General features: G+C 36.6%; 1 protein-coding gene across 2 annotated transcripts in view; it reads right to left on the reverse strand.

Moving 5' to 3' along the window:
- GMDS (GDP-mannose 4,6-dehydratase) overlaps window positions 1–15,321 on the reverse strand; it is a 694,924-nt gene that overhangs the window by 346,244 nt on the left and 333,359 nt on the right. For both annotated transcript variants that reach the window (XM_058285166.2, XM_058285167.2), the window contains exon 7: window positions 1,292–1,419. In XM_058285166.2, the coding sequence (XP_058141149.1) occupies window positions 1,292–1,419 (128 nt within the window). The remainder of the gene's footprint in view (window positions 1–1,291; window positions 1,420–15,321) is intronic.

Genomic DNA, 15,321 nt, shown 5'->3' on the forward strand with positions numbered 1-15,321 from the left:
CAGATTCTCCTGCCAAGACCTCCTTTCTCCCAGTATTTTATAATTTCTAAAAGTGTGGTCCTATATATTTTTTGATGTAATGTCCTTAAAATATTTCTAACAACTAATGCCATAAAATGCTTGCTTCTAATTATAGCTTAGCTGCATATATTAAAATGATCTAAATGTTACACCATTCAACATTTAAAATCAGAACTAATTATTTTGTCCATGATGTAAATCAGTATCAGATGTCCAAGTACAAATCACCTACATTTTCAATTGTTATAAACAAAATAATAACACAGAAGAAGCTAACCTCTGCTACAGGAAGTAAATTTCTTGTTTGCTTTTTTTTTGTAATTGTTCAAGTTTCTTTTTGAATCACACCAATGAACAAGGAACCTGGATCTGGTTTCCCAGAGAAGAATTATTACAGAAGAAATAGTAGATTGAGTACAGGAAATTTGTAACACCTAAGTGAGGACAACAGACTCTAACGTAAAGGACAATGTCACTAATATGCTATAAAAGCATATTAACCAGGGAAAAGTAAAATGCAAATATTTATTTATAAAAAAGAAAGATCATACTATTTATGTATGCAACATTTTTCATTAAAACAAAATTTAATGTGCATATGAATTGCAAGTGTGAAAATTTACATTTCCCTTTAACTCAATCTATTATCTACAAAAGCATCATTATTAAAATCTCTGTCTCTCTATGTAATTGATAAAATTTACTGGTGTGCAAGGTCACAGGTTAAGAGTGTGGTGTGATAATCAGACTCTTAAGCTACAGATAAATAGTAGCAGAAACAAAAAGTTCCATTAAGAATATTACTTAGAGGAATTAGTAGAATAATGTAAATCTAAAGGCCTTAGATTATACAAATTGAAGTCAGGCAGTATCTTGAAAATTTGACAATTAGCATCTTTAAAATTTTTTCTTTCAAGGTTAGTTATATGTGTGTATTGGGTAGGTAGGAAGGAGAAGGCACAAAAAAGAAGGGAAGGGTAAGAAGTTTCAGAAAGTAAATAAATGCACCATTTAAAAATTATTTCCATCCATCCACCAACCTATCATCCAAACCATTGATTTCTACCTTCATTTTAAATAATCAAAAGAATATTTTAGTCAAGTAACATTCCATTTAAATCAATGTACTCCTGAACCATCGAGCTTTCGATTTCATCAGCAAAATTTTATATGCCACCACATCTAGGTCATGCTTTTCCGCTAAAGGCTTGGCATTTAAGACACCAACCAATGCATGCACTTTTAAGGATGTAATTAGTCAATTCCCTACCTCGACATAGTCCTTGGCATGGCCCCAATCTCGTTTGGCATCCAGATTTCCCAAACTGAAAGATTCCAGTTGTCCAAGGTAAATCTTAGCTACTGACCGGCTAATTTTTCGAGTAACAAAATTAGCTCCTAAAAAGAGACAAAAGATGTATTATCAGTAGAGTACATTTGATGTTTAACAGTCTGAGTGAACCAAACCCAAAATCAGCCTCTGGGCATTTCTTTCATTTTTTTTTCCCCCTTAAAAAATAATAAAAGAAAGGAAAACGTAAAAGATCATTAACTGTCATTTAGACAAGTTAAGAAGCTCTAATTCTAAGTGTCACATCAGCTTTACTTTCATAACAAATATTTTTCTTTGGGGGAACGTCTTAACATTCTTAATATACTGCTGCAGTATGCAGCCCAGGCATTAGGCCAAAGAAAAGTGATTGGAATGTCAGTTTTTAAACAGAAAATTCAAAAGGGTTATATAAAGGGAAATGCCAGAATGGGAGACAGACATCTAAGACCACCCTGTTTTTTTTAAAGACTGCAAATACCATATATTCCTATTGATAAAACTATTTGTGGGACCATGTGGAGGCGGAAGGAAGACTAACTTAGTTCACAGGGTATAACTAATTAAAGGAAACAAAAAAAATTATTTGGGCTACCTTTCTCTTAACAAAATAAGTGGTGATCACTCATATTTGGAAACCTGCATAGAAATCCAATCGCAAGTTATGATACGGTTCCAAGTTAAATGTTTCCCTGTACTATACATACTGCACTGCCACCTTTGAACTTCACTAAAGGGTAATCTACAGAAACAGGCTCCTGAATTTTGTATAAATATTTCGGAATGATTGGATGAAAAGTGCCATTAATTTAAGAAGAAGAAAGACTAAAATAGTTTTTAATATTCTCTGGTCTTTAACAAAGGCCTCAATCTATCAAAAAAAATTAAAAATTAAAAAGACAAAATTAAAAGGTACTTCAGAGGCAACTAAATACCTGTTTCTAGGTAAGGCTATCAGAGAACACCACTTTTTGCCAAATTCTACAGGTCCACCCAATAATAGATTCAAACAGCTCAGATATATTAAAGTTAGAAATATTACTATAACTTTAGCTTTGTTCTTTTGCAGATGAAACAGAGACAAATATTATGACGAAAGCTTTTGGTTTGTAGAGAAACTGGCACAGGAATAAGGGGAATTTTTTTAAATAGGTTTTCTAAATTTTGGCAAGAATATGGCCCAGAGCAGGTTCAAACACATACTTGATTCACTTACTACACAATCTTATTATACACATTTATACCAAAGCCACATCATTAAAAAAATACAATGGGACTATCATGGAAATCCAAATATTCAATTTTTCTCAGCAGTTCACAGAATACATTAAGAAATCCAAATTTTCAAGTTCCCATGTTAGTTGGTAAAACACACAGAGCTTCAGGCACCTTTCCTTTCAAAATGAAGAAATATTTTTCTGTTACAATCCTAAACGACAGGTTTGCAAGGAGAGAAATAGCTGCTCGATGTGGTCAGAAAATGCTCACCAGAAAAGAAACCTGAATTGAATCTCCTAGTGGGATCATGAAGGGATTAAATCGTGAGACAGGGACAGATTACACATGGAAGGAATAGTAAGTGCCAAGGAGGGAAAGCAGCTATAAGGACAAGAGTCTTCAGCAGTACTTTCCCTTTTTATGCTTTACTGCAACCATGAATACGACACCTGTGATGATGGCTATCATTTTTAACACTGCACTAAGTTCTTTAGATGGAATGTTCCTTTAATTTGCAGAGCAGCCTCTAAGTTAAGAACTATTATCATACCCATTTTGTAGATGAAGAAACTGGGATTCAGTGAAGTTATATAAATGGGCCATTCTAAAATAGGTATGAGCTGGGATATAAATCAACAGCCATGTGACTACAAAGCCTGTGTTCTTAGGTTACTAGGAACCTGAATGTCAGGCTAAGAAATTTTTATCTGTTCTTATCTGGATCTCCAAAAGTCTGTTTGGGTAATAAGACAAAAGTTTTTGAAATTTCTAGTTCTTAATGAAACTTAATGTGAAATATTATTTTTTACAACAGCAGTATTAAAATATAATCCATAAGCCATATACTTCATCCATTTAAAGTATATAATTCAGTGATTTTTCATATATTCATAAAGCTATGCAACCACCATCACAATCAATTTTAGCATATTTTCATCACTCCATAGAGAAACACTATACCCTTTAGCAGTCACATCCCATTTCTCCCCAAGTTTCCTAGCCCAAGGCAACCACTAATCTGCTTTCTGCCTCTATGGTTTTATTTATTCTGGATACTTCATATACGTGGAACCATATAATATATGGTCTTTTGTGACTGGATTCCTTCAAGTTAGCATATTCTCAAGGTTCATTCACGTGGTAGCATGAATCAGCACTTTGTTCATTTTTATGGTCAAATAATACTCCATTATATGGATATACCATATTTTTATTTATCCACATATCAGGAGATGGACATTTGGGTTGGCTTCCACGTTTTGACTACTATGACTAATGCCATTATGACCATCTGTGTACAGATTTGTATGTGGGCATATGTGTTAATTTCTCTTGTATATACATCCAGGAGTGCAAATGCTAAGTCATATGGATGGTAAGTCTACATCTGACCTTTTGAGAAACCTTCAGACTGTTCTTCAAAATGGCTGGATTATTTTACATTCCCACTAGAATTGAACTAGGATTCTAATTTCTTGACATCCTCATCAACATTTGTTCTTCTCTGTTTATTATTATTATTAGTAGTAGTAGTAGTATAGCCATACTACTGGACATAAAATGGTATTTTGGTATCTCATTGTGATTTTGATTGGGGCCCTGATAACTAATGACACTGAGCATTTTTTTCATGTGCTTATCTTCAGATTCTTTGTCCATTTTTAAATTGATTTGTCTTTTTATTAGGAGTGGAAAGTATTGTTATATATGTGATGTTATTATATATGTGATGTTCAAATATTTTCTTCCATGGATTCTTTTCACTATCTTGATAGTGACCTTTGAAGCACAAAAGTTTTTATTTTTGATGAACTCCAATTTACCTATTTTTTATTTTTCTATTTTTTCCTCACAAAATCATTTGCTTTTGGTGTCATATCCAAGAAGCCTTTGCCTAACCCAAGGTCACAAAGATTTACTCCTATATTTCCTTCTAAGAGTTTTATAGTGTTTGATTAAATTATAAAACTAGTCTGTGATCCAGTTTTTAGTTAATTTGTATGTAAAGCGAGATGCAGAAGTCCAAATTTGTTTGCATGTGGTTATCCAGTTGTGCCAGCACTATTTGTTAAAAATATTATTCTTTCACCATTGAAATGTCTTGACAACCTTGTTGAAAATCAACTAACCATAAATGTGAGGGTTTATTTCTCAACTTTCAATTTTATTACATTAATCCATGTCTATCCTTATGCTAATACCTCTCAGTCTGGATTATGGTAGCTTTGTAGTAAGTTTTGAAATTCAGAGTCTTGCAAATTTGTCCTTTTTAAAGATTGTTTTAGCTATTCTCTGTCCTTTGGATTTTAGTGTCAGTTTCTTATTTTTTGCAAAAAAGTCAACTGGGATTTTGACAGGGACTGTGTTGAATCTGTAGACCAGTTTGAGGATCACTGACATCTTAATATTAAGTATTCTGATACACAAACACAGGATTTCTTCCTATTTATTTAGGTCTTTATAAATTTCTTTCAAAAGTGTTTTGTAGTTTGCAGACTCTATAATTGTTCCTAAGTATTTTACTCCTTTTAATGTTCTTGTAAATGGAATTTTCTTATAATTTTGAGATTCTTTTAATTTTATATGCCTTTTTCAACCATATGTGTCAGTAGTTAATTGTCAGGGAGCTTAAAATGATTCAGTATTTATTTGCTTACCTCATTTTTACTCATCACACAAGACTGTTGTCTTTAGGGGAGAATTACATAAAATCTTTAGGGGAGAACTATATAAAATCATAGAACATGAGGGGTTGAGTTGCTAGATGTCATTTTGTCCTGCCATCCCAAATGTGCGGGTGAAGAAAGAGAGGCATAGAGAGGCTGAACACAGTCAGGTCATGTAGCCCATCTCCCTTGCTTTCTAGCCTCCCCCTGCTTTCCCTAGTTCACACTGCACAGAGGGAGCAGCATGCTCCAGATTAGATTGTTAAAATTGTTGTGGATTACAGCATATATACATAACGGAACCCTCATGATTATTTTAAACACGTATTTGATTTTCAAGAAGCTGGCCTCCAAGGAACAAAGGGAAACCCCCAGGTAAAAAGAAAATTGAATAATAGAGCAAAGACTACAGATGGGCATTCCCTAAGGTAGGTGTTTCAGGTGGGAGTGGAAGTAGAGTGCCAACCCAAAAACCTAGAAACAGGCTAAGGACAAGATCTTTGAGGTGGAATATTGAAATTAAAGCTATTATGCTAATTTATATACATAGGTAGATTGATAGATATAAAATTGTTTCTTTTATCACTGCTTTTATCTTAAATACATGGTTTATTATTTCTTAGTTGTCTTATCTATAAAATGGGATAATAGCTCACACTTTATTTCACCATATTTCACAGGGCCTAGGAATCAAATGAGAAAATATATCAATGGCTGTAAAACATCTTACTGATATAAAGTACTTCTATTAGTATTAGCAGCTATTGTTTTAGATATTTTCATTGTGGTTAATTTGTTAAAATAATAAGGCTTTTATCATTGGCATTTCTCTTTATATGACCTTCTCCATGGTAAGCCAAGCTGAGGGAAGATTAGAAGAGCTACATCAGGAATTTTAAAAGAAACAGTTAATATTCGACCCTCCCCATATTTCAAAACAGGATACTGTAACAAGACAGTAGGTTTGAAAGCTACTCTGAAGTCCTCATGGAGAAATACAATTTTCTAAGCAATTGCAGCTTATCAAAACCCAAGTGAGATCTCAGACCAGACCTTCTCCTGGAGATGAGGTGCTCCAGGCCATGACGGCCAGACACGAGGCTGTGGTTCTGGTGGAAAAGAATGTGAAGGAATGGAAGGGCAGGGTCAAAGCCCACCCTCTCAAGGCTAGTGGAGAAGAAAATGAATAGAGACAGTAGAGGTGAGCCTTCAGTGTTTTGGGGCCAGTGCATCCAAGACAAGGTAATGAGTTAAATCAAGTGGAAAAACTGCTGAGAGGAGGAGACTCTACTCTTACTCATGTTTGAGAATTTGAAGAGATCTCTTAGGGTGCCACGCAGACCAACCTGGGCGTATTTATGCTAACTCAAGAATCAAGGTAGGGCACAGGGCCATGAATGTACTTTGGGTCTCCCGTGGAGCACAAGAGTCAGCACGCATGCCATGGGACCCTGAGATGGTGAGGAGGAGGACACCTTGTAGCTGAGACTCTGGGGGTAAGACCATGTAGGCCACACTTAGATTACGCAGAGGGGTTCAGTCTGTAATGCCAGTGACGGATGGAGTGAAGCTGACCCACTCAGGGTACCATCAGTGCTGATCAAGCTAGAGGAAAGAGAAGGCCGTGACCTGTCCCAGCAGCAGACACCAGTAAGAGACAGGCCTGGGAGTAGTCCCAGCTCTGTGGCCACAGGCAAGGGAGCACTCATACCAGCAACTATGTAGCTGAGACGAACTGGAGACTAGAGTGGACCACATGGCTGAGGTCTCCAGGGGCCTCTTTGCCAACTCTAGGTCCAATAAGCCACATTTGTCCCCCGTATACATAGATAACATCTTGAAGAGGACAAAGGGAGACAGCATATCTAAGAAACTAGCTTCAAAATTATTTAGAGCAGACACTAAATTACCTTTTTAAATTTTGTTTGTTCCTTTTGAGAAAAATGAAATTTAACCTTTAATTTCTTGTGGTTGCGAGAACAAAGTACCACAAACTGAGTGGCTTAAAACAACAGAGCTTGATTTTCTCACAGTTCTAGAAGCCAGAAGTCCAAAATCTGGCAGGCCTCCAGAGGCTCTAGGCCAGAATCCATTCTGTGCCCCTTACAGCTTCTGGTGGTGCCGGTGTCCTTGGTTGTGGCTGCATCACTTGGATCTCTGTTTCACTCATCTCACAGCCTTCTCCTCTCTCTGCCTTCTGTTCTGTCTCTTACAAGGACACTTGTCAATGAATTTTCGGCCCACATTGATAATCTAGGATGATCTCCTCATCGCAAGAACCTTAATTTAATTATATCTGCAGAGACGCTTTTTCCAAATAAGGTTACATTCCCAGGTTCCAGGAATTAGGACACAGACATATCTTTATTTTAGGTCTACCATTTGACACGCTACAATGACCAAGGGCTAGAATATTTGAGAATATATAAGACATGAATTAGGCATTGTTTTATTATTTTAACATCTTTTTTTAAAGATTATTTATTTCTCTCCCCTTCCCCGCCCCCCCCCCCCACCCGGTTGTCTGTTCTCTGTGTCTATTTACTGTGTCTTCTTTGTCTGCTTCTGTTGTTGTCAGCGGCAAGGGAATCTGTGTCTCTCTTTGTGTGTCATCTTGTTGTGTCAGCTCTCCGTGTGGGCGGCGCCATTCTTGGGCAGGCTGCACCTTCTTTCATGCTGGGCGGCTCTCCTTAAGGGGCGCACTCCTTGCGGGATGCACTCCTTGTGGGGCGCACTCTTTGCACATGGGGCTCCCCTATGCGGGGGACACCCCTGTGTGGCACGGCACTCCTTGCACGCATCAGCACTGTGCATGGGCCAGCTCCACATGGGTCAAGGAGGCCCGGGGTTTGAACCGCGGACCTCTCATGTGGTAGATGGATGCCCTATCCACTGGCCCAAGTCCGCTTCCCTTAATATCTCCTTAAGGATAAGTGTATATCCGTCATGGGCACAATAGTCAAACACTCTCCAGCTCTCTTAGTGCCTTAGTTAATAGTTAATAGCTCCCTTTGCTCCCTTTCTTCAAACAATCTATATCTATTTATAATTTTGAACTGTAAATGCTGTGTTATCTTCTGGTGTTTACCAACTTCCTGCCCATCATTCATTCTTGCATCTTCTGGCATCCTTTCCTTCTTAAAATATACCCTTTAGAAGTTCCTTTAATGTAGTGAAATTGTCTTGCTCATATTTGAAAGGCAGTTTTGCTGAGTGTGCAATTCCAAGTTGAAAATTATTTTCTTTTAGCATGCTAAAGATATTAATCCCCTATGTTCTGGTTTTCATATTTGCTGCCAGTGTAATTGTCATTTCTTTGTAGTTACTTCCCATTTTTTTTCTAATTAAATATATTATTTTTCTTTGGTATCCTGAACTTTCAGTTCAATGTGTCTTGATGTGGCCCTCGACCTGGTGCGTCCTATACCTATAATTCTTTATCAGGTCCTAAAAATTCCAATCTCTTCAGATATTGACTCTTCTTCATTTTAGTTTTCTTCTATTTTCTTTTATTCCTCCTTTCGTCAGGAAAAAAATGTTAGACTTTCTCATTTTACCTTCCAAGTTTCTTAATTTTTAAAAAAATAATTTTCATCTCTTTTCACTCTTGTGGAAAATTCTGGGTTATTTCCTTAGAACCATCTAAATTCTCTTCAGCAGTCTAATTTTATATTTAAGCCAGTCATCTAGTTATTTATTTCTATAATTATATCTGGCATATCTATAGTTCCTTTTGGCTCTTTTTCAAATCTGCCTGGGCATTTTCATATTTGGTTGTTGCTTATGTTCTTGTGATTTCATGTTTTATTTAAAAATGCCTTAAATACTTTATATTCTGAATCTGGTAATTCCAATAATTGAAGTTCTTGGGAATCTAATTTCTTTTTTTTTTTAAATGTCTGTTGACGCTTCCTGACAGTGGTTTGTTTCTAGGTGTGTTGAATGAGATTAAGAATTCATGTTTGGAGGAGGGCGGGGCAAGATGGAATCTGAGTGAGTGTACCTCATAATTTCTCCTGCAAAGAAGCGGCAGGGTGGGGTTGGAGTCCTGCCAGAGTGGGATGTTTCGGGGGCTAGCAGGGCAGGAGGTGTCTGGACATCAATTTGGAGAGACAGTGACAGAAGTGGTGCTTGCTAGAGGTAGAATTTTGGGTTTCTGACATGGAGGCCAGAAGTTGTGGCAGGACCATTCCCCCTAGGGCTGGCAGTTGCGGCGTTCCTTGAAAACTCTTGGTTGTGCAGCGGTGTTCCCAAGCCCCATGTTTATTGGATGCGTGGATCCAGGGTCCATGTCCCCTAAGCCTTCATAGCCCACACTCCACAGACCCACATACCTTGAGTCTGCAATATCCCGGACTTCCCATTCCTGAATCCAGCGCTCCCTGAGGTCTGTGAATGCCCTAGACCTCTGGTTTTGGACTGACTCTGTGAGTATGAGACATTTGGTGGAGGATGTGGAGGGGTTAGATGAACGGGTTCAATTTTCTGGTTCCCCCCTCCCCTTTGTTTTGTTTTGTTTTTGTTTTTTTTGAGCTTGGAGGAGCATACCAGCTGGCTTGGGGAAAGCCTGGGAAGAAAGGAGAGGTGAATCTGCTAAAAAAGCCCAATTTACCTAAACTTCCTGGAATAGGAAACTTGGTCTGGGAGAAGAAGCAGTCAGAATATCAATTAGCCCTCCCCTAGCATACCTAAGGGAGAGGGACCTTAGGACATGCTTTCCAACCTTCCAAAAGCATGTTTGGGGTTCCTGGTGAGGTGTAGGTGCTCTCTCGCTGGAAATAAAGAGTCATTGTCTTCTGTGTTGAGTTGGTTCACCAAGGACCCACTTGAATCTCCTACCGGACCCCTCATGCAGCTTTTCTGCTGTCCTGGGAGAGAGGGAAGTGAGGAAGGGAGAAAGGGGGAACAAGAGATTCCTAGGCATTTTATTTACCTGCAAAGAGGATTCCTAGCTTGAAACTTCGGTTTGTTTTGTTTTTGTCATTGGTTTGTCTTCTGGTTTTTCCTTCCTCTTTACCCCCCCAAAGCCCTTTTCCTTTTCTTTTCTTTTTTTCTTGCTTGCTTCCTACCCTCCCCTTTTTTTTTCCTTTTTCTTCCTTTCTCTTCTTTTTTATTTTATTTTTTTATATTAGGTGCTGCAGGGAGCACTTCACATATGCTGTTTCCTCACCCTCCATTTCCTCTTTTCTGTGTGAATTAATTTTGGTGATCAACACTATCCCCTTTCCTCTACATCTTTCTATCCTCCATCATTGATTGTTTCTTTTACATTCCACCTCTCTTTGTTTGGCCCCCAAATTTTCTGACTTTTTATTTCTAAGACCTTTGTTCTGTTTTCTATCTTTTATTCACTCTTTATAGTATTGTCTTTTCTCTTTCCCTCTTTCCTGAAAACACTGGCCTTTTAATTCATACTATATTCCCTCATATTCAGTTGACTGTCTCCTTATAGGTACTCTACTTGACTTACTGTTATAATTCTACACAGGTTGCATGAGTCTAATATCCATTCTCCTAGATCTCACATGGTTCCTCTATTAACATTTACTATCAATACTACTATTATACATTTTCTTTTCTTACTCATTTTGCTTTTCCTGGCCCTAATATTTTCCTTTAAGTGAACTTAGCCAGCAACAACAAAACAGAATAAGAAGAACAAAGTGATAAAGAGAAGACATAACACATATGCAAAAACAACTAATTAAACCCCAAGACTAGATAAAGAAGCTAAGGAACTGATTAAACTCGTTAAGATAAAATGATGACCAGACAGCAACAAAAAACTACAAACCAAACCAATAATCAGGAAAACATGGCCCAATTCAATGAACAAACTAAAATCAGGAAGAGGAACAGAACATCAAACAAGTAATTAAAGCTCTCAAAACATATATTAGCAACCATTTTGATGAAGTGAAGGAAGAGATTAAGAATATGAAGAAAACACTTGGAGAGAACACAGAAAAAATTGCAAACATACACAAAATATAATGGATATGATAGTGATGAACAGCACAATTCAAGAAATCAAAAATACACTCTCAGCAAATAACAGCAGATTAGAAGAGGCAGAGGAGAGAATTAGTAACGTGGAAGACAGTACATCTGAAATCAAATAGATAGTAGAACTGATCAATAAAAAGACAGAGAAAATTTGACTGGGACTTAGGGACCTGAATGACAATGCAAAACCCAAAAACATACACATTATAGGCATCCCAGAAGGAGAAGAGAAGGGAAAGGGGACAGAAGGGGTGTTGGAGGAAATAATGGCTGAAAACTTCCCAAATCTACTGAGAGAAATGGATGTACATGTCCAGGAATCACAATACACCCCAAACAGCATAAATCCCAACAGGTCTACCACAAGACATATACTTGTCAAATTATCCCATGCTCAAGACAAAGAGAAAATACTAAAAGCAGGAAAGAGAAAAGAGAACCATCACATACAAAGGAGGCTCCATAAGATTAAGTGCTGACTTTTCATATGAAACAATGGAGGCAAGAAGGCAGTGGTATGACATAGTCAAGGTACTAAAAGAAAAAATTTCCAACCAGGAATACTCTATCCAGCTAAGCTAGCATTCAAAAATGATGGAGAGTTCAAAATATTCACATATAAACAGAAACTATGAGAGTATGCCAACAAGAATCCTGTCCTCCAAGAAATACTAAAGGGAGTTCTGCAGGAAGAAAAAAAAAAAAAAAAAAAGCAGGAGAGGCAGAGTTGGAGGAGAGTGTAAGAGCAACTAAAAAGACAAAAAGAAAAGAAATCAAACAAAATATGACAAACACAAATCCAAGGAAAATATGGCTAATATAAATAATTCCTTGAAAGTATTAACACTGAATGTCAATGGATTAAACTCACCTGTCAAAAGACTCAGACTGGATTGGATAAGGAAATATGACCCATCTATATAATGTCTACAAGAAACATATCTTAGACCCAGGGATTCAAGGAGGGTGAAAGTGAATGGCCAGAAAACAATCTTAAAAGCAAACAATAACCAAAAAAGGGCAGGAGTAGCTATATTAATATCAGACAAAATAGACATTAAATGCAAAACAATTGTGAGAGATAAAGATGGACACTACATATTAGTGAAAGGGATAATCTTTCAAGAAGAATGAACAATCATAAACATTTATGCTCCTAACAAGGGTGCCTCCAAATACCTGAGGCAGACACTGGAAAAACTAAGTGAAAGAATAGATGCCTTTACAATTGTAGTGGGGGACTTCAATACACCACTATCAACTTTGGACAGAAGATCTCAAAAGAGAATCAATAAAGACTTTGAAAAGTATATTAGAGGAGCTGAACCTAATAGGCATATACAGAACATTAGACCTAAACACAGCAGGATATACCTTTTTCTCAAGTACACAAGGATCATTCTCCAAGATAGACCATATGCTAGGCCACAAAGAAAGTCTCAATGAATTCAGAAAGATCAAAATCATACAAAATAATTTCTCTGACCACAGTGGAGTGAAGCTGGAAATCAGCAAGGTCCAGAGGCCTAGATTTCACACCAAGATATGGAAATAAATTAAACAAAACACTCTTAGAAAAACAGTGGGTCAAGGAGGAAATCTCAACAGAAATCAGTAACTACCTTGAAACTAATGAAAATGATAACACAACATATCAAAACTTATGGGATACAGCAAAAGCAGTACTTAGAGGGAAATTTATAGCCATAAATTCATACATCAAAAAAGAAGAGCTAAAATTGAAGAACTAACTGCATACTTGTAGGAGTTAGTGAGAAAACCTCAAAGTAACCCAAAAGGAAGAAGAAAGAAAGAAATAACAAAGATCAGAGCAGAACTAAATGAAATAGAAAATAAGAAAGCACTTGAAAAAATAAACAAAACCAAGAGCTGGTTCTTTGAGAAGATCAATACAATTGACAAACCCTTAGCTAGACTAATAAAGAAAAAAATAGAGAAGATGCAAATACACAAAATAAGAAATGAGAAAGGAGATATCACCACTGACCCCACACAAATAAAGACTATCATAAGAGGATACTTTGAAAAACTATATGCCAACAAGAAGGACAATTTAGAGGAAATGGACAAATTCCTAGAAACACATAAGCAGCCTACATTGACGAAAGAAGAAACTGACAATCTCAACAAACCAATCACAAGTAAAGAGATAGAATCAGTCATTAAAAACCTCCCAACTAAGAAGAGCCCTGGGCCAGACGACTTCACGGGTAAATGCTACCAAATATTCTGAAAAGAACTAACATCAATCTTGCTGAAACTCTTCCAAAAAATCAAAACAGAAGGAACAATGCCTAACTAATTCTATGATGCCAACATTACCCTAGTACCAAAGCCAAACAAAGATACCACAAGAAAGGAAAATTACAGTCCAATCTCTCTAATGAACCTAGATGCAAAAATCTTCAACAAAATACTTGCTAATCATATTCAACAACACATTAAACAAATTATACACCATGACCAAGTGGGATTCATTCACGGTATGCAAGGATGGTTGTTGAAGAAAATCAATTAATGTAATACACCATATAAATAGAATGAAGGAAAAAAAATCACATGATCATCTCTATAGATGCAGAAAAAGCATTTGGCAAAATACAGCATCCTTTCTTGATAAAAACACTGTAAAAGATCAGAATAGAAGGAAAATTTCTGAACATGATAAAGGACATACATGAAAAACGCAGAGCTAACATCATTTACAATGGTGAAATCCTAATATCTTTCCCTCTAAGATCAGGAACAAGACAAGGATGCCCACTATCACCCCTTCTATTTAACATTGTCTTAGAAGTACTTGCTTGAGCATTGAGGCAAGAACCAGACATAAAAGGCATCCAAATTGGAAAGGAAGAAGTGAAAATTTCATTATTTGCAGATGACATGATCCTATACATAGAAAACCCTGAGAAGTCTACAAGAAAGTTTCTAGAACTCATAAATGAGCTCAGTAAAGTCACAGATTATAAGGTCAATGCACAAAAATCAGTAGCATTTCTGTACAGCAATAATGAGCAAGCTGAGGAGGAAATCAAGAAACAAATACCATTTACAATAGTAAATAAAAAAATCAAATACCTAGGAATAAATTTAAAGATGCAAGAAACTTATACACTGAAAACTACACAACACTGTTCAAGGAAATCAAAGAAGACTTAAATAAATGGAAGACTATTCCCTGTTCATGGATAGGAAGACTAAATATTATTAAGATGTCTATCCCACCAAAACTGATCTACGCATTTAATGCAATCCCAATAAAAATCAATACAGTATTCTTTAATGAACTAGAAAAACTAACTATGAAATTTACTTGGAAAGGAAAGAGGCCCTGAATAGCCAAAGAAATATTGAAAAAGAAAAAATGAAATTGGAGGAATCACACTACTTGACCTCAAAACATACTACAAAGCTACAGTAGTGAAAACAGCATGGTACTGGCACAAGGATAGACCCACAGACAAATGGAACGGAAATGAGAGTCCTGATATAGATTATCATATATACAGTCATATAATATTCGACAAGGTCACCAAACCCACTCAACTGGGAGAGAATGGCCTCTTCAACAAATGGTGCCTGGAGAACTGGATATCCATATATAAAAGAATGAAAGAGGATTACCAATTCATACCTTATTTAAAAATCAACTCAAGATGGATCAAAGACCTAAATATAAGAGCCAAGACCATAAAGACTTTGGAAAGCAATGTAGGGACCCTTCTATAGGACCTTGTAATAGGAAATGGTTCACAAACTTCAAACCCAAAGCACAAGCAGCAAAAGAACAAATAGATAAATGGGACTTCCTCAAAATTAAAGCCTTCTGCACCTCAAAGGAGTTTGTCAAGAAAGTGTAAAGAAAGACTACACAATGGGAGAAAATATTTGGTAACCATATATCTGATAGGAGACTTATATCCTGCATATATAAAAACTCCTATTATCTCGAAAATAAAAAGACAAACAACCCATTTAAAAAATGGGAAAAAGATTTGAACAGACACCTCTCCAAAGAAGAAATAGAAATAGCTAAAAACCACATGAAAAAAAATG

The sequence above is a fragment of the Dasypus novemcinctus genome, chromosome 22 (assembly GCF_030445035.2).
Source record: "Dasypus novemcinctus isolate mDasNov1 chromosome 22, mDasNov1.1.hap2, whole genome shotgun sequence".
Taxonomy (NCBI): Eukaryota; Metazoa; Chordata; class Mammalia; order Cingulata; family Dasypodidae; genus Dasypus; species Dasypus novemcinctus.